At 34.1% G+C, this 15,859-nt stretch overlaps 3 protein-coding genes across 8 annotated transcripts; all 3 read left to right on the top strand.

The window, feature by feature from the left end:
* Positions 1-3,772: 3,772 nt before the first annotated feature.
* Positions 3,773-7,521, top strand: LOC114284486 (uncharacterized). 6 transcript variants are annotated; one of them, XR_014334478.1, is made up of 6 exons: positions 3,773-3,876; positions 5,318-6,082; positions 6,178-6,269; positions 6,374-6,503; positions 7,114-7,170; positions 7,260-7,498. XR_014334478.1 is itself a non-coding variant. In XM_082876992.1 (6 exons), the coding sequence occupies exons 2-6, from the start codon at positions 5,513-5,515 to the stop codon at positions 7,501-7,503; spliced, it is 468 nt and encodes a 155-aa protein (XP_082733118.1). In that variant the 5' UTR covers positions 3,773-3,876; positions 5,318-5,512; the 3' UTR covers positions 7,504-7,521. The 6 variants fall into 6 exon arrangements, 1 of the variants encoding a protein (XP_082733118.1); XR_014334475.1 differs by having other exon boundaries at positions 7,114-7,163; positions 7,260-7,496; XR_014334486.1 differs by lacking the exon at positions 6,374-6,503 and having other exon boundaries at positions 5,318-5,929; positions 6,004-6,082; positions 7,114-7,163; positions 7,260-7,495.
* A 2,179-nt stretch (positions 7,522-9,700) lies between these two features.
* LOC114307133 (uncharacterized) lies at positions 9,701-11,650 on the top strand. Its single transcript, XM_082866972.1, has 7 exons — positions 9,701-9,748; positions 9,838-9,923; positions 10,121-10,214; positions 10,331-10,447; positions 10,638-10,738; positions 10,918-10,992; positions 11,430-11,650. The coding sequence occupies exons 2-7, from the start codon at positions 9,921-9,923 to the stop codon at positions 11,625-11,627; spliced, it is 588 nt and encodes a 195-aa protein (XP_082723098.1). The 5' UTR covers positions 9,701-9,748; positions 9,838-9,920; the 3' UTR covers positions 11,628-11,650.
* Positions 11,651-13,204: 1,554 nt separating this feature from the next.
* On the top strand, positions 13,205-14,259 carry LOC114311646 (abscisic acid receptor PYL4-like). Its single transcript, XM_028257776.2, has one exon. The coding sequence runs from the start codon at positions 13,260-13,262 to the stop codon at positions 13,893-13,895; it is 636 nt and encodes a 211-aa protein (XP_028113577.2). The 5' UTR covers positions 13,205-13,259; the 3' UTR covers positions 13,896-14,259.
* Positions 14,260-15,859: the final 1,600 nt, after the last annotated feature.

Below are 15,859 nucleotides of genomic sequence, written 5' to 3'. Positions count from 1 at the left end.
CTATTATGTTTTATTGACTCTTCTATTTCTCTTAAAATCTCTCGTATAATAGATATGTTAAAGATAAGAGTGTGAGATGTATTTAATATCTATACCCAATTTAGACACTCATATTTTCAACATTTTACCATGTTTGAAAAATAAAAAATTTAAATTTTCTAGAGAAAAATCTATATTTTCTTAACTTTTATTCCATTTCAAGCAAATTTATGCATAATATCTAACATTATATCAATAAATATGATATCGTATGTAACATATATAAGTGTCCATAACGAGTCCTCGTACTCATATCATTTTTTGGATACATATTTTAATATTCAAAGATTTAAATCTATAAAGATCTGACACTTGAATATGTATCCATATCTGATACTCGTATTTGAGTCTATGTAACATATTTGAGAGATTAAAATAATTGATGAAATTGTACTCTCTTTTCATAATTTATATTTGATCATTATTTATTTATTTATAGTACAAAAAGATTTTTGGTAACTTTTTTTCTACTTTCTGATAATCATTTTGGCGAATAGTTATTTTTATGTGTATACACTATATAGTGAAAATATAATAAGTGAGATCCTCTTTTACTCAGCTCCCTAAACTAGTTCCTAAATTGCTTATCCCTTGAACTACTATTTTCACTCTATTTGGATTCTCTTCTTTATGAGGAATTATTCTATTTTTCAGGAATTCTGACTAGACAATGTGCTCTTCTAATTCTATTTTCTCGGGTTACTGATCTAATTGGTTGGCCAACGATGCCTTTTTCTTTATATTGCAACTTCCTTCACTGAAGGTGGTACCATCAACGGGGTCCAGGAAAGATCATTTAGTAAGAGTTCCAGTCAGACCAGGGAAGCAGCAGCAGGACGTAGTGTGGTAGTTATGTACTATGTTACATGGACTCTTCAAAATAAATCAAATACCCGTGTCGGACACCCGACACTCGGACAAGGGTATGAGATATGTGTCGGATACTTTTCAACGGATACTTCTTACATAATTGTATATAACACTATTATTATATGTACATATTGTTGTATAATTGCTATAAATGTCATTTTGACACTATAAGTTAAATATAATACCATTTTATCTCACACATTAGATTAAAAATATAAAAATATGACATTTTTTTGCCGAGTCCGCGTATCCTTAAATTTATGATTTGATGAGTCCGACCTCTAGATACATACCCGCACCCGACACCCGTACCCGAGTCCATGTAACATAGGTTATGTAATACATAGGACAAAAAATAAAAATTAATGGATATTTAACCAATAGAATTATAAGGGTATATCACGTAAGATATGAGACGGACTTATGTGATAATTTTTTCTTCTTTACATCATTAGCGGCTATGAAAATTTGAAAAATTCAAAGTGATATGCAACAATTATAAATCATAAATTTTAACTTTTCATGACATGTAACTTTATCTATTATAATAAGAGTAATGTTAGGTTTTATGAAATAAATATCAAGAAAGGCAGTCTGAAGATTCTCTATCATTGAATTACACATATAATAAAACACTAAAAATTAATCAAAAGATGAAAAATCTTCTGAAAATTTTCATAATATTTTTTTTATGAAACCTAACGTTATTTTTATAATAAAGATCTTCATTACAATCTTGTAATAGTGTTTATTATCAAAATTAAATGTTCTCAAAATATTATGTGATATTATTTATATGATACTATCAACAAATAAAAAATCATAGCATATACTAAAAGTAGGACAATCTTTCTCTCAAATACTTAACAAATGTGAAACATAATATCTCACCTTGAAAAATTTTCACTATACAAATGAGTTGGAGCAGCAAACAAATAATAAGCCTATTTAGTACAACTTTTTGTGAGTTAAACTCTTTGCCTGGATCTCAAGAATTAGCTCATTTTGTCCCATAAATTATAAACACAAGTTGCACAAATATTTTGACACAATTTTCGGCCAAAAAACAAATATAAGCATTTTTATAAATTGTACTAAACAACCCAATGTGATGGAGCGTTATGGAATTAAAGAATATTTATCAAAATGTTAATTATAAAAAATTATTTCAATTATTTTTCCGAAAAGAGTTGTAGGATGTAAATTTATAATTAGTAAGTCTCGGTCAATCCCAGATTTGGGTTAAAAATGGATTGTGTGAAGCCATGTGTATGAATTTGAACCACATATTGGTGTTTTGGGATAATTTCTAAATAAATTTTTTGGATTTATAATACCACTGATTTAAAATTAGTAAAATGTGAAGGGAGAATTACAATTAAGTGGTGTTTACAAAATATTTATAAATATATGAAATAGTTTATAATTTTAATTATTAATGCTCATAAAGTTTACTGTTATTGTGTAATTTTTTCCCTATACAGTAGATAATAATTTCCCCAAATATGAATCACGATTAAAATAATTGTGATTTATAAATATATATATATTTTAAATATTATTTTGAACATTTTTTAAAAATTTTTGTAGCATTGTTAATAAAGAAATGATAAATATAGAAGTTTAATGCTCATAGTTGGAATCACGAAACCCCAAATGGGTCCTATTGCACTGAACAGCAGTGATGGATGTATAGCAGCCACAGTTCATCTCAACAAATTTTAAATGGTGCTCAATTATACATCTACATTTTAGGGTCATGCTACGTCCCCGAAACTGAGCGACTCTTAATTCTTCGAATTTATTTATTTATTTATTTTTTTTCAGAAGCAGGGGAAGGAGGAGGAGGAGGAGGAGGAGGAACTGGAAGGGGCCATCAAAATGGAAGGAGGCAGAGGCGGGGCTGGGTAGAGGCTGCGACGGCGGGGCGGCTGGGCAGACGATCGACGGCGGCAGCAGGCTGGGCGACGACGGCGACGGGCTGGCCTCTCTTCTCTCTCTCTCTTTCTCTCTTTCTCTCTTCCCACTATAGGAAATATATGATTTAACGGCGTTTATTTAACGGCGTTTTTTTAAACGCCACTACTTTTAATATTTAAAGGCGTTTTATAAACGTCACATTTTATTTTTATTAAAACGGTACCGTTTAAGTAAAGGAGTCGTTTGAAAAGCGCCTTCAAATGTGTTACAGTGTCTCTCTCTCTCTCTTCAAACCCTCAAATCTCTCACAACTTATTTGAATCTGAGAAACCCTAGAGCCTCAGAGAAATCGGTCCCTCAAATCTCTCACTCGCTCTCTGTCTCTCTCTCTCTCTAAACCCTTCAGTTCCTTCAACTTGATTCAAACTTCTTCAGCTCGGTGATTCATCATTCGGTCAATCCAATCTCAGAATGATTTTGATTTCAAAGCTCCACCGCCACCGCCACCGCCATCACCATCTGCATCTGCATCTGCATCGTCTACTAACCATATGCACGATTTCGATTTCGATTTCAATCTAATCTCAGTTTCGTCGATTCTTCTCTCTCTCGATCTCTGTCTCTGTCTCCCTCTCTCTCGATCTCTCAATCTCTCTGGATCTCTCGCACAATTTTATTCTCTACGTACACATTATTTGTACTTTTTTTTGGAAATTTTTTTTCTCCTAAAATCTCTCTATACAAGTATATATATGAATTTATATATGTATCTCTATGTATTGATTGAATAATCATCCTTATCTGGACCTATTCCAGACAGTGGCTCGTTTTCACTATTCACTCCCATCAGGTTTCTTGTTAGAGAGATTGTTGTTCTGTAGTGTCCTTGAATGATTGATGTAAAATGCTATGCTAATTTTTTGTGTACCTTCTGCAGTTTTGCTAATAACATAAATCTACGTGGACCGGTTACTGGGAAACCCTGTCCTGGATCTCCACCATTTGCCCCTTCTCCATTTGTTCCACCATCAACAATCTCTTCTCCAAGTAATGTCTGTTATTGTGGCTGATACTGCTATTCATTGTTTGGCTCAATGAATTTTACTTTGGTTTTTCTTCCCATTTGGTCATCATGGACAAAGAAAACTTTTCTATGCTACTGTTATTTTCTGGAAGCAGTCTATTAACTGCACAGATCCATAATTAAGAATTTAGTTTGCCGGTGTTACCCCAAAAGTTGTGTGAGTTAATGCCTACTAGCTTTATTTGAAGTACCTAATAGTTAATAGGATTTAAAGTATGAGGTCCAATGTTTGGCTTGACTGGTAAGTTGAACCTTCTACCTCAAAGAATTCATTGCTTTCAATGTCTTATGAAAACTGATACTGCATTGACATTCTTACTTGATAAGGGAAAGGACAGCTTTTTTATTTTTATATTTGTAGTTTTCCTAACTTGATGTGAAATGTTAGTAGATAGCTATTTTAGATTAATTGCTTGACTCTGTGGCTGTTGATAAGTGTGTATTGAGATTGATTTGTTAGCTTTCTTAGTGAAGGGATTAGTTTTGTTGGTCATCCTGACAAAACCCGTAAACTTACTATCAAGAGGACCTTGACTTTTTGTTCTTGTTCTTGAACTAGGACAGCCCACGTTTATAGAAAATGAGTGTATGTGCCAGTGTCAGGTTTGGGAAAGTACATTTATATAATAATTACACCAGAAACTGGGGCATTTATGCTGTATGTGCCAGTGTAGAATCACGGGTAAAGATGCTTTCAGCTGCTGCTTTCTTCATCATCTGCCTCCTCTTTCTTCTTTTTTGTTGGTTTGAATTTTAAGGTGTTAAAATATATCAGTGCATTCTTTTAATTGGTTTGTATGAATTTGTGATAATCAATATATTATACATGGGTTCGTTTAATTGGATTGTCAAATCCCCTCTGGTTGGGCATCCAGCAATATTGACTTGTGATACACTGATACAGTATTGTTGTTCAAGCCTGCCATGGCTCTCATTATAATCAGAGAGTTCTGCTGTATGACAGAACAAGAACAAATAATCAATGCATTCTTTTTGATGCACCAGTGATATTATATCTCTGAACTGTGATACAAAATAGGACTTCTATTAGATTTTGCTGACTTCTGTCCAACATCAGCTTGAATTACACTACTACAGTCATGCTAGGCGGTTCTGGATTTAGAGTGAAGGCATATGGATGTCACTACCTAAGAAATTGTAACTATCACAAAATGTTGACTGATTGAATAGTTTAAAAAAAATGGACTTTGTAATCTAATGTAATAACAGGCTGGCTTACGCTATTGTCTCCCCTGTCCTAGAATTATGACCCAGTGATTTCTGTTTTGAGTTTTTATCCAAGCTTATTTGTTTTAACTTCTTTTTTTTTTTCACTGTTACATTGTTCATTTAATTTTATTTTTTTTTCATGGTTTTGCTCTCTCTATTTTTTTTCCCTTCTAGGTACCCAAAGGATGGGACAAGCTTTATGTCTCTTTTCTCTCCACAGAAACGGGGAAAGCTGTCAGCAAATCAGGGAAAGCATCAGTACGGAATGGGACGTGTCGATGGACAGAGACTTTGTCAGAGTCTGTCTGGATTTCACAGGATGAAGCTCCAAAGGAATTTGAGCAATACTTATTCAAGCTAGTCGTTTCGATGGTTGATGCCTATGTTGATTACCATTGTGTCTTTCAATATCGTTTTAATTAAGATTTGACAAGCTGTGTGCCAACCATCATTTTTTCTCACTGGGTTCCTCTTCATGGTCTTAGCAATTGATAACATCAAAAGCATAACGGTTGGATTTTTGTATGAGGAAGTTTGATGCTTTTTTACTTTTCACAAAATCTTTTGTAGCTTAATTTCGATACTATATTCTTTTCTTCTCCTTCATTTTTTTTTTTCCATTTATTTTATGGAACTATTTGTCAATTCACCACATTGGTTTTCTAGGTGCACTGTGGAATGAGGGGCAGTCTTCAACCTCCTTGTAATGCTGTTGGTTTTATTTAGCATGCTTTTGCAGCCTAAATTGCTTCTCAAGTGTATTTATTAAATTCGATACATGTCAAGGTGCAATCACATGATCGATCTTTTGTTGATTTGTGTTATATTACTACAATTTGTTGCTTGCCTACATTTTGCAGGGCCACAGGCAAAGGGTATTTTGGTGGTCCATATCATCCTTCCCTCTACTAATTTCAGGCTATGTTTTAAAGGTGTTAGGTATGCTGTCTAACTTTAGCATCTGATTTGCAATCCTAATACTTTAAGTACTCCATTGTTCTCCTCTAACTGCAAGGTATGCTTGATTCTTCCAGGTATTTCTTTTTCTAAACCACTTTACACTTTGAGCTATATGTGCATTACTGCAGGAGCATCAGGATTCCTCTTAACCATCATCTTTTACATAGTAAGTCGATTCTATGTTCATTTATATACATATATTATATTTGTATTTGTAATTATATATATATATATATATATATATATATATATATATATATATATATTCAGCGGATGGGAATGAATGCTCTCATTATTTATGCTTTGGGTGCTTGTGACCTCTTTCCGGCAGCTTTGTAAGGTTTCTATTGGCATTCACCAGAAAACAATCTTTTAATCATATTTTGGAGCAGTGTGGCAGGTCTGTAAATCTCCTTTGTTAGAAAAATATTCTTCAGTGCTTAGTGCAATGACTGAGATGAGTTTCTTCATTTATTTATTGGTTGTTGTCCCTTGTTATTTGTTTATTTTTTAAATTAATTCCTTGTTGTCTATGCTCATGGGGCCACCTTTTTTTTTTTTGGGGGGGGGGGGGGTGACCTTCATATTAATATTCTTTGGTTGTCTTTGTACCCAAGAAAAAGGAAAAAAAAAATTTTAATTGTTGTCACATGTTGAGTGCATTCTTCTCTTTTCCCTAAATTTTCGTGCCTCCTCATTTTCATCTCCTTCATTAAAACAGCTATTTCTTATCTTTCTCTGCTGGCAAAAAAAATAATTTTATTCTGTACCAGAAAAGAAAAGGAAAGAAAAAATAAAATCATTTGTCAGTTTGATCTATTGCTCTTGTGGGTCTGCGTAACTGATTAGAAATTTCAGTCACCAGTTTGATTTATTGCTCACGGGGAAGCACAGATGATATCTAATAATGTGTAATAACTCTTTGTTCCTTGTTTTGTTGCCTTTTTTAAGACCATTTCGACTGGGTAGTTGGTTCTTACTGGGGGCTCTGTTTTTCATTGCTTGTGTAGATGGCAATCCGCGCTGATTTGATGGATGCTCATTTGTATGCGTACAAGAGGTTTGAGGTTTTGTTCTTTTCTTCAAAGTGATCTTTTAATTCATTCATTCTAAAATCTATCTATTATTTACTCAAGTTTGCTTGTTTCTCTAAAAGGTCTGTTCTGCAAGAAATACTTGATCAAAAAGAAACTTTTCAAAGCTTAAGACAGGACTTGAACTTTATCTTTTCTTTGATCAATGCCACCAATTTACATCGTTTGGAAGTGAACATCAACAATTTTGGCTGCAAGTTTCCAGAATACATCGGTAATCTCTCAAGAAACCTTGAATATTTGAATCTAGACCACAATCATATATTCGAAAGCATTCCACCCGGGATTGTACACAGGGAATACTAGTCATTTAGTATCACCAAGTCTGATAGGTTGCTTTTTTTTTCGTCAATATAATGAGGTTTTGTATAGATAACATCACCAAGTCTGATAGGTAACGGTTATTAGATAAGTAGGGAGGAAAACTTTTAGACTTTGGAGCTTCAAGTCTATGGGAGTCTTTTGTCTTTTAGTCAGATCCAAACTTCAGGACTGTCTTTTATTTCAGGCTTTGTTGGAGAATAAAGGTCTTCCAGTTATAGTTGGAATTGGTAATCTCTCTCTCTCTCTCTCTCTCTCTCAAACTGGTCTGAATGCGATTGCCAAAAAAGCCGACTGTTTTTGACTTTTTAGCTAAGACTTGAGAAGAAAAATTATATAGTGCTCTTGGGACAAATATATATGGTGTCCTAATTTGTTTTACTAGATTAAAATAAGGGGGAATTACTTGACAGTGGGGTAGAGAAAAAAAAATTGCAAAAATATGAAAGGTGAATCTGTGGTAGGGTGCAAGCGAAAAACTGTGGAGGTGCAAACTTGCACCCCTCTATATTTGTGTATTTTCTTTTTATCTATCTAACTGTTAAGTAATTCCCCTCTATATTTGGGTTGGGGAGCCTCAGGTTTATCTACACTTGATACTATTTGGTATTTACAATCCCAATTAGTTACATATGTTTAATGGTTGGTTTGTTACTTCTTTTTTTTTTTTTTTTTTTTTTATCACTTTTTTGAATTTGCAGTCACTTCTGATACAAGGAAAAGGACAGTTCAATTGCTCTACTCCTGGTATACAAGCCGATCTTTGTAATGCTACAAATCCTGAATGCTCTCCTTATGTTCTCAGGGTTATTCCTGGAAAAACATACTGACTACGGATTGGTAGCTTAACTGCTTTAGCAGCTCTCAGTTTCGAAATAGAGGTAATTTATTTTTTTAACATAGATTTGAACAACCACATTCTAAACCATTTCTTTTTTGCCGATCTTTGTTTCCTTGTTTTGCAATATCATAGATTTGACTTCTTTTTTATATTTTTGGCAGGCCACACCTTTACTTCTGACAGTGGCAGTTGTTGAGCTCAGTGATATTGCATTCACAGTGGGTTCCCTTTGTCCCTGTCCATGTTAGGTGTATACATTCAAAGAGCTTGAGGATTTTGTAGTTAGTATTTTAGTGATAATTTGATGCCCATTTTCGGATTGACTCTATACCAGCAGTTTTTGGTGTTACTCGAGACCCTTCCGTAGTTTTCACATCTAATTTCTTTGCCATCTTAGGTAACTCTTGGTCTTCATTCTTCTGATATCTCTCAAAAGTAATTATAACTCTTGCGTGTACACCACTTAGCTACTTTCTACCTGTGAGCATGCTTTACTTTTGACATTATTCTACAAAATCTGGAAACCTTTTGAAACTGGTTTTTTCAATTCTATTTCACCAATTTATATTTATTTGCTTTTGTCTTCAATTATATGTTACTATTGGGGAAAACATGTTTGTTATTTTCTTGTTTTTGGTGATAAATGTGGTTACTTGCATGTATGTAAATAAATATATCTGTTAAGACCTTAAGTGAGGTAACTAGTGTTCAAAGGGTGTTGTCTATTTAATTGCAGTAGATGTCTGTAGAACCTGCTGGTACACTTCAGAAATGTGTGATCTTTTCTTTTAGTGGGCTTGAAATTTATTTTGCTAGTTTTTTCTTTTGTTCATGCGATGACAGATGGCTTGTTAAGCTTTTTGTAGCAAGCTATGCTATTACGTATGAGTGGCTATGTAGTGTCAATGTCAATGTATTGCTTCTTATCAGTCCCTACCTCTCATGAGGGAAATTATTCAGCTTCTCTTATTTTCTTTTCTACGCCCTTGAATTGTCAGAGCAGAAATTGAAGGACTGATGAGAGTTATATAGATAAATAACAAAATTATATCTTCACTTCAGCTTCATTATACAATACAATATGCTCGACCTATGTTACCTGGAACACAATCATTTCTGTACAAGGACTGGGAACCATAACACAATACACTACATGCTTTAAAATATGGTACAATAGATAAATCTGTTTGGTTGCTACCTCCTTGAACAAGACTGAAGATCTGCAAACCGTTGCCACTCCCCCCTTCTTCCTTTCCTCATGTGCGACTCTCTCTCTCTCTCTCTCTCTCGTGGGGTTGAAGAGTGAGAAGAAAGAATGATGATGACCGGATTGCACACTGTTGCTGATGTTTTTTGCATTGGGTGGGATCAATTTTGGGATGGAAATACGTAAGAGCATGAGGCAGAGTTCTTGAGATTATGGTTTACACGTGTTTAGTTGACTGTGGTGCTTAATTAATTTAGGTTTTTATTTTCAGGAGACTGCCCATGAAAAGAGCCAAAAGTACAAGGAATGAAAATCTGTCATCATGAGGCAGAGTTCTTTTGAACTTTTCAACAAATGGTTGGTTGGGCCCATATAAGATAATTGTGGCATTTTCTCAGAATGATGCTTGTCCTTCAGCTTTTCAACATTTCTCTTAACCTTATTTGCCCATCCACACCGTGTTATCTGATTGTTAAATAAGTATTTTATTTATTTATTATTATTATTATTTTTAAAACTCTGTTTGTGCTTGTGTGCATGTTTGTGTGGCTCAGGAAAAAAATTACAGAAAGGGAAGGTTTTCCCCTTCTAAACTGAAAGGAAAACGTGTTATTGAACTTGGGGCAGGATGTGGAGTGGCTGGTTTTGGTGAGTGTCTTCTGTTTTTGCATAATTTCTGATATGAATGTTATGTAGGGATGGCTCTAGTTTACTGTGATCTATTGCGAGGGGAATAGCTTAGTGTTTAGTGGTGTGGTTTTCAGGCATGGCATTGCTAGGATGCGACGTAGTCTCCACAGACCAAACTGAGGTTTTGCCATTGCTAATGAGAAATTGTGAGCGTAATGCATCAAGGATCATGCAAATGAATCCTGGTTCAGGTGTGCTTACAAGTTTCTGGTCTTTCCTTTTTCCTTACTTCTCTCTGAATTCAATTTCTTATCTAAATGACCATCATATGTAATTGGTGTTCAACTGATATCGGCAAAGTTGTCAAATGTCATTGCTTTCTTACCTACTATGGTAAAAAAAATTTACCGTTCTCTTACGTGAAAATTTTGTTTCATGTAGATTCCTTTGGTTCCATCCAGGTTGCAGAGTTGAGCTGGGGTAATGTGGATCAAATAAAGGCTGTTGATCCACCGTTTGACTACATCATTGGCACTGATGTTGTAAGTTTCGTTAAATAGGATTCGCTTATGCTTTTGTCATATCCTTTGCAGATGTCGAAATTAAGTCATTCAGACTTCAAATTTCTTAACGTAGGTTAGATAAATGAATGTATTACATGTTTGCATTATTCATCAATAACATTTCAACTAAGCAAAAGGATTTCAAAATTTTGTACTAGGTTTATGCAGAGCATCTCTTGGAACCACTTTTGCAGACAATGCTTGCGTTGTCCGGACCAAAAACCACTATTCTGGTAACTGTTCTCCAGCTACAAGTACCTTTTTGCTTCTTAATCTTTTTATCTGTTTCAAAACCATTTAACAGCTGAACTCATTTGTTTAGCCAAATTTTCATGTAGTTGGGGTACGAGATTCGTTCTACAAATTTGTTTAGCCAAATTATCTGTTTCAAAACCATTTAACAGCTGAACTCATTTGTTTAACAGCGAAGTCTATAAATTGAATAGAATGTTTTGTGGGACGTAATAGATACTAATATAAGTTGCAACATGAAAAGAGATAAAATAAAGTACGTTTAGAACCTGTACGTAACACATTTGTTATAATTTCTTCTAAAAAGCTCTTCCATGCCTTTGCTTTATGGAGAAATCTACACAACTTTGATATCACAATATCAACTGGGTTAATTAATTAGACCGGCTAATAAATTGTTTTAATCGTGTGGTTGTAGGTTCAGTATCTTAGCAGCAGCAGCAGCAGCAATGGAGGTCAAATTGGAGCCACCACCGAAGGCAATCACCTCTCCCTGTCAATGAGCAACAATCAGCAAAGGCCGTTCATCAATCCTCCGCAACTGTTTGCAACTGCTGCAGCATCATCAGGATTCCCACAGCAGATAACTACCCGACCCCAAAATTGGCTACACTAGAAAAATTGATTTTACTCTCTGATGAGACCCTCTTGACCCAACTTTTTGTTTTTTGTTTTTTGTTTTTTAAATCTTTATGTAACAAGGCCTTTGGAGTTTGTAAGCATGTAAAGATTAATGCTTTGAGCTTATATTTCTTCATTTGTGTGTTTCTAAAACCGTACATATGCATTATTATTTAGGCTGCCTTCTTATTTATTATTACATCAATAGGTCCTTGTTCATATTAAATTTAAAATTTAAGAAAATTAAAAAAAGGGGATATCACGGCGTTTCTGAAAACGCCACCTAAAACTCTAAAAGCTAACAGTAAGTTTTTTAAAAAGATATGGCGGCGTTTTGAAAACGTCGTTAAAATGATAGTGACGTCATAGTAGCTTTGGTGGGATATTTCGCGGCGTTTTTAAAAACGCCGCCTATAGTCATATAACGACGTTTTTTTAAACGTCATAAAGCTATAGCGACGGCCGCAGCATCGGCGTTTGACATTAAACGTCACAAAAAGAATTAACGACGTTTGTTGTACCTATAGCGGCGTTTTGTAAACGCCGCTAAAAGCAGATTTTCCAGCAGTGTCCCCTCTTCTTCTCTCTTTCTCTCTCTCTCCCTCTTGCGTTTCAGAGTCGAAATGGAAGAAGAAGAAGAAGAAGAAAGAAAACAAAAAAAAAAAAAAAGATGTCGTTTTGGCCATTAAGGGGATTCGGGGGTAGAATTTCGGGGGACAAATCATTATTCTACATTTTATTGGTGAAAATAGCTAGTGTCATCACTTTTTGGTTACGTTTAGCTAGTCTTTTTTTTTTTTTTTAAAGTTATTTCAGTCAAAAAAATAAAATAAACTAAAAATTAATAAAATAAAATATCACATTTAAATTATAATTATTTTATTTTTTATTTTATAAAAATAAAAAAAAATCAAAAAACTTATCTCAAAATAAACTTTTTAACTCCAAATTAAAATAATCAAAAAAATATATAAAAAAAAAAAGTAAAAAATCAACCGACATCCCAGCGAAGTCTGTATCTCTTATAAAGGTTCAGATTCTCTCATGTTTAAAATTAAGATTGAATTTAGTTCGGTCCATGGGTCTATTTTTTAGCCTCATTTTGATAATTCGAACCGTTCAATGTATAGAACTCGCTGAGTATTATATCTCTATAAAATATCACTTTGTTCGGAAATTGATAACTATTCGATCGGATTAGATTTTTTGTCAACCGTTTATTTTTTTACCGTTCATTTATTTTATATAAATCTAATTCAATCAAATAGTTATCGATATCGGATTAATGTGAGTTTTTAAAAAAATATAATAGTCGAAGAGTTTTAGATATTAACAGTTTAAATTATCAAAATTGGATCAAAAAATAAACCCATAAACGAGATTAAATAATCCAATCTTAATCTTAAACATAAGAGAAGCTGAACTCTCTTATAAAACAACAATCTAATAAATGTTATGGTTTGTATAGTGTTGAATAATATTTCTGACTTCGTCGCTTTCCCTCTCCGCATATACATTCATATATTTGTACGTATATATATATATATATATCCACATCCACTCCTCATAAACAGCTATCCTCAAACTTCTTTCCAAGGAGAGACTAAAAAAAACCCAAGAAGACGAAATGACTACGTCTCTTCACCACCATCGCACCACCACCACCACCACCACCACCACCACTTCAAATCACCACCGACAACAACCCCAAACCATATACCGACTCTCTCCCTCCCTTTCCCTCCCAGACGACGCCGTCTTACACTACCACTCCCACGCAGTGGGTCCCAACCAGTCCTGCTCCGCCGTGGTCCAGCCCATCGCCGCCCCCATCTCAGCCGTCTGGTCCGTCGTCCGCCGCTTCGACAACCCCCAAGCCTACAAACACTTCCTCAAGAGCTGCCACGTCATCGTCGGCGACGGTGACGTGGGTACTCTCAGGGAAGTCCACGTGGTGTCGGGTCTCCCGGCGGCGTCCAGCACCGAACGTCTCGAAATCCTCGACGACGAGCGACACGTCATCAGCTTCAGCGTTATCGGCGGCGATCACAGACTCAACAATTACCGGTCCGTCACCACTCTCCACCAATCGCCGACGGGGTTCGGGACAGTTGTCGTCGAGTCATACGTCGTTGATATACCGCCCGGTAACACCAAGGACGAGACGTGCGTGTTTGTTGATACGATCGTTCGGTGCAATTTACAGTCACTGGCTCAGATCGCCGAGAACTTGGCTAAAAAAAGTAACTATAAATCTTCATGACTCATCTCCATGTTCGTTAATCTAAGTGTTTTTTCGAGATTTTGGGATGTGGGCTTGGTGATTTTATCGTCGATAATTGAAACCCAGAAGTGAAAATCCATAGCTTGGTTGGTTCTGAAACCCTCCTCAGATACAAATTGATAAAGGTGATAGTATATGATTTTACTCCTTTTTTTCTTTTTCTCTTTTTCAATTTCTGTGCAGTTGTGTTTGTGTTATTATCAATTCACTGTTAGTCTTTTGGATCTGATTTATGTTCTTTTTTGTTGGGAGTACTTTTGAGTTACTGTAATGTATATATATATATATATATATCATTGTGAACTCTTTCCAACCAAGTTCAGTTAATGTTGCTTTCTTCAAACTCCATTTTTGTGTATGTATGTCTGTTCTGTATGTATTTCATGAGGTACATGTTCTTGTAAAATAAAATTATACACCCATGAATAGTATCGAATTAATATGATATCTCTCTACATGCAGTGTTAAAAGCAAGTTACTAATGGTGGCGATGATATACAATGAAAAATGTGCATGAATTCTTATATACATACTATATTTTTTGCATATTATGATGAATTTATATCCTGGAATTAATTGTTCTTTATATGAATTAGTATATATACTTCACTACAAAATGTTAGATCTAAACAGTATATATGATCTAATATTTTTCTCTACAACCAGTAATGTATGTTTGTGTTGGGGATGTGTATTATTAACTATTCTTAATAGAGTTTTTCACATATAGTATTGCAGCTTGTTTCATAAAACATCTATGATCAACTACTTTGTGGATACTATTATATATTTGCTAACTACATATTTATGTAGAACCCAACATCATTTTGTTTTTCAATCACTAATACTATAAACATAGAAAAATTTACATCCAAAAAAAAAAAAATGAAAAATACACAAAATGCAGTATTGACAGTGCAATGCAACCCTAGTGGAGTATAAGCCCTACATTCTATGCAGTTTTCTAAAACAAATATTTTGTTTGTATTGTTTCCCATTTCGGATATGAGCTCATTATTTATTTATACTCTTGATGTAATATCCATTTTTCATTAGAAATGTAGTACCACCCATTATATTTTTGCGAACGACACACACATAGATCATTATTTGATACAAATTTTAGTTGATCATATGTTTTCTTCATAATAGACTGCTGTCAAGGTATGAACATGATAAGTGATCTATTTTATATTTCTCTAATTGTGTTTCTATAATTTTTCTGATCTTGCTAGCGAATAAAACGTTATTATCGGATTTTGGATTGGTTGTGCAAGAGACTTTCCATTGGTGTTTAAATTTTTGTTTCACAGGAAAATAGAATTTTTAATGGGCGCATACAAAATGTTTTATTTCTTGTTAGCCGAACTGTTCTCATAAACCATTTTCGGTAATATTTTTTTTTAAATAACTATTTTTCAAGAAATAATAAAGTTATTTTCAATATTATTTTAAAAACTATTTTCGTACAACATGATGATAGGTTCAAGCTTTTTATTGTTTTTGTTTATGAAAAGACATGAAAAGCGAACAAAAATGAAGAAAACGGAAACGCAACCAAGCAGAGAAACTTGGTTTAAAAAACCCTAGGAATTTTCGATATTAGGACATGCACGAAAGAACGATACATTAAAATACTACTACTTGTTATATATGACAGAGGAATCAACAGCCGCTCTCGCAACTTGACTATGATAATAATTCAACTTGTTATAGAAACAAATGCAAGTTGTCATTGTTTTTTTATCTTCTCTCTTTTATTATCTCTGTATATTTTATGTTGGTGTTGTGTAAGGACATGAAATGAATTTGCAAGTTGGTGTGCAAGTGGGCAAGGAGGCTTTTTAAATGATCCTCTTTGGTTAGCTTAAGTTAAGCCTGCTATCTATTTCCTTGCTTTCATGATTAATTAATTAAATTAATCATCTCTAAAAATCTCAGAA

This window comes from Camellia sinensis, chromosome 1, assembly GCF_055761805.1.
Source record: "Camellia sinensis isolate YWXY chromosome 1, ASM5576180v1, whole genome shotgun sequence".
In the NCBI taxonomy this organism is placed as follows: domain Eukaryota; kingdom Viridiplantae; phylum Streptophyta; class Magnoliopsida; order Ericales; family Theaceae; genus Camellia; species Camellia sinensis.
This window is presented reverse-complemented; position numbering and strand designations above follow the sequence as displayed.